The sequence below is a fragment of the Rhagoletis pomonella genome, unplaced genomic scaffold (genome assembly GCF_013731165.1).
Source record: "Rhagoletis pomonella isolate Grant_MI unplaced genomic scaffold, Rhpom_1.0 Rhpom_scaffold_00007, whole genome shotgun sequence".
Classification (NCBI taxonomy): domain Eukaryota; kingdom Metazoa; phylum Arthropoda; class Insecta; order Diptera; family Tephritidae; genus Rhagoletis; species Rhagoletis pomonella.
Genome location: NW_023458561.1, coordinates 52329248 through 52333194, shown reverse-complemented (window position 1 = coordinate 52333194; position 3947 = coordinate 52329248). Strand labels below are relative to the sequence as shown.

Below are 3947 nucleotides of genomic sequence, written 5' to 3'. Positions count from 1 at the left end.
CTCGCCAGTCATGACCTCCATGAATTCTATAAAGAGCGAAAATACAAGCAAACACTTATACATTATACATCTTTCAGAAAGTAGTTCACCACCACTCACCATCAAAATCAACCGTTCCGGAGCCATCAGAATCGATTTCCTCAATCATCATGTCCAAATCGTCATTTGTCAACTTATCATCCAATTCACGCAGAATTTCACGCAGCACACCGGTGGTGATGTAACCGTTGCCCTCCTTATCGTACAAACGGAATGCCTCCTTCAGTTCGGCCTGCATCGCTTCAGCATCCTCTTCAACAAGGAAACGCGCCGCCAATGTGGTGAATTCTTCGAACTCAATTTGTCCCGAACCATCTTCATCGACTTCAGCGATAATTTCGGCAAGCATGGCATCGTCTAACTGATGGCCCAACATACTGAGAATGGTGCCCACCATGGCGGTGTTGATGTAGCCATTCTTCTCGGCATCGAATGCATTGAACGCGTTACGCAGCACTGTAAAAGGGATGGTGAGTTCAATGAAATTTACATTACACAACGATGTTTTAGAGGAAGGAGAAATTAAAAAAAGTATTTTCTTAAGGATATATCGACCCTTGTTCATATAGACGGACGACACAGGATTTCTAATTTCACGCGATGAAAGAAATTTAGGTTAGGAAACTGCATTTCAGGTGGCCAAAATATTTTTAATCGTTAGATACTTTTCGTTTTTCAAAAAGTATAACAATACATACGAGGCATTCTTCGTCAACTGAAACTCGTCTCACTCTAAAAGTGGTTCAGGTAAAAACAAATCGTTTATTTTCTTGCAAATTTGGTAATGCTCTTAAATAGTGAGTGGCATTTTTTTTTAAATACAACATGGCGGATCTTATATGGCGAACAAGGTTTTGAAAAATTGTGGGATTCACTTGCGATATGCTAATAAATTTTTAAATTTTTCATTTTTTCAAAATGGCGGATACATTTTTTTACCATCCTCTCTTTAAAATTGGTTGAGGTAAAAAGATGGGTTATGTTCTTAAAAATTCGGTAAAAATTGAAATTTGTTATTCACGGGTCGCTGATTACGAATATGATCATTAAATTTTAAAATTCCAAATGGCGGATCCAATTTGGAAAAATTTATAAATACATTCGAGACCAATAGTGAGATTTAATTCGAATTTGGTACCTACATACATATTTAGAAAATTTAGTCTTTTTATCCCGATATTAATGCATAAGTACCCGATATTTTACAGCGATACTTTAAATGAGTACCGTATCGATACTTTCGGTTTGATATCATATCCCTAAACGTCACGCAAAGCTGCACAGTGTTTCAGCCCCATATAGTTTTGGAGAAAATTAGATGGAGTTGGCGTAGGGCTTACTTTTTTCGTATGTAACCTCTAAGGACATAAATCATGAAAAAACTGAAAAATTCTTGTGATCGATTTATTTTAAAGCATGCGCGTCCGAAATTTGGTCCATATATTTATAATAATATTGCAAATAAACACGCTTAAAATTGCTGTTATCGGATTATTTTTACACACACTGCACCATTTGGCGATTACATTGAGAATTCTGTGGAAAGTTAGAGGTGGTGTTTATAAACCAACTTCTGATTAGGATGGCAATATAATCTGTACAGCCTCGAACATCAAAATACTAAATCTGGCTATTTCCTCGATTGAAAAAGTTTACGACCCTTTCTTTGTTCACCATGGACGATACTGAGCATTCTTTTTATTATATCGGACGTGAAGCTCATGGGTCGATATGACCTTCGTTGGTCTGCTGAAATCTCAGCTTGTAAATGTATAGAACCATCACACTCTGACAGACTCTTCCAATTAGTATACCATGAATAGTGGTACTGAGTAGGACAGGAGAGGGAAAGTGCTTCTGCGAAATGAACAGTAAAGATTTCATCTATTTCAGGCTATTTGAAAGCTGCAGAAATAGATATAACTCATTTTAAACTATCTTAATCGAACTGGCTTCTACAGATCCTCCAATCCTTTGTGCAGGGTCGATTTATGCCTTTTTGGATCAGGAAAATGCACTGCGGCTCTCGGGTTAAATTACACTGGTCTACAAATTTCAACTTTTTTTCTGCGAATAAGACGGGACCTGGTGTTTCTGAACGGATTTTTCGTGCTGAACACGAATCCGGGGTCAAAAATGTCCCATCACGTCACGTTTTCGAGAAAAAAGGGGTTGAAACCCCTAAAAACAGCGTTTTTGGCCATTTTCGAAAAATTATAGAGCTGAACCCTGACGTGGTACAAATTTTGCATATATCAGAAATTAAAGGCTAAACCGTGCCCTTTCGAATGAGCCCTATGCCGAATTGATCGCGTGCACCCTTAAAGCAGGGGGTGTATTTGTGTTTAGGGGTGCAGGAAAAATTGATCACAGAAAGAATTTAATCTTACGATTTGCCTTTAATTTCTGACATATACAAAGTTTGTAGCACGTCAGGGTTCAGCTCTACAATTTTTCGAAAATGTCCAAAAACGCTGTTTTTAGGGGTTTCAGCCCCTTTTTTCTCGAAAACGTGACGTGATGGGAAGTTTTGGACCCCAGATTCGTGTTCAGCACGAAAAATCCGTTCGGAAACACCAGGTCCCGTCTTATTCGCAAAACCCTTGTAGACCAGTGTTATCACAAGCAGCGATTAGTGAAGGATTTATCAGTATTATGCAGAACTTGCAGAAATGTCTTTGTTTTGCTGTACATAATTTATTTTACCAATTCCAGACTAGTTATTTTATTGAGTGAGGGCATGCTGGCGCATCCTTTGGGTCTATAATTCCCGACAAGTAAATGACAACTTTTTTATCCAAGCTTGGTTGGAATTGAAAATGAGCGAAAGCGGACGGTTGTCACGCCCAACTAACATATAACGATATTTTAGAAAAATGCAGTAACTTATTTTCGTAAATACGGGATCCAAAATGTTGGAAATTAGTTCGTGAAATAGAATATTTATCCATTTCTACCAGACTCGGTCATTGGGGTACCCGAGGTACCCTGCGGAATGCTTCTGAACAAATGGGCTTTAGTCGACTCAGCGAACGCTGGGAATTTACATCATTCAACTTTCACAGGCGATTAGTTGAACCAAAAGTTGAACGAAAGTAGGCAGCCGACCAACTTCATTGTAAGCGATTAGTTGAAAGGCCGTTTACACCAGGCGATTGTTGCTTTCAACTAAAAATCGCCTGAAAAATCGCCTCATGTAAATTCCCTATTAGACATACAAGGTTGCAAGGCCGTTTTGACCTGTAGGTGATCAGGGGCGTTCTAGGAAACTTCTCCAGCTTATTAAGAGACAACTCTTGGTTTTGGTGGCAGTTATAACTGGGCACTGCTTAAGGCAAAATTCATGCGTTACGCCTTAATAGAATCGCATCATGTGAAATCATCTCAGCACTACCTACCAGCTGCACTGCCTTTGCGAGGCTCAGGTTTAAATGTTTCGGATTGACTGCCTTATTTGCTTCAGCGGATCTTCATAACTAGCACCCAGCGTTTTTCTAACCATATTTGATAAACGCTTGTACAGTTCAAAGAAAATAATTTTTTGACATCGGACCAAAATTTTTGTCACTTTATATATAACAATATAATAAATATTATAAATACGAAACTCCGATATTTCAATAACTAAAGACCCAAGTTAATCTCGCAATAAGAAATACGGTTATTATAAACTTTCTACAAATGGAGGCGGCACCGCCCACTTAAGACGCTTGCTTCAATTATTTCATTCAGTCTAACTGAGCATATTATCGAAAATATTTAAAATCGGGGAAAAGCACCGCTGCTTATTATGCAGAAGTGAAAAAATGATATTCGGTTTAGCCCGAACTTAGCCTTCATTGCCTGTTGAGATTGTGTTTATTTTTATACCTTTCATGAGCATGAAATGGTATTATAACTTTGGTCCG

At 38.3% G+C, this 3947-nt stretch overlaps 2 protein-coding genes across 2 annotated transcripts in view; one reads left to right on the top strand and one right to left on the bottom strand.

The window, feature by feature from the left end:
- LOC118743552 (troponin C-like) lies at positions 1-512 on the bottom strand (the record flags this gene model as incomplete). Its single annotated transcript, XM_036476314.1, is given in 2 exon segments — positions 1-26; positions 100-512. Coding segments are annotated over 2 exon segments (439 nt in total), but the record flags the coding sequence as incomplete, so codon positions are not given.
- Positions 1-3947, top strand: part of LOC118743052 (troponin C) — a 15495-nt gene that overhangs the window by 9675 nt on the left and 1873 nt on the right. The window lies entirely within an intron of this gene.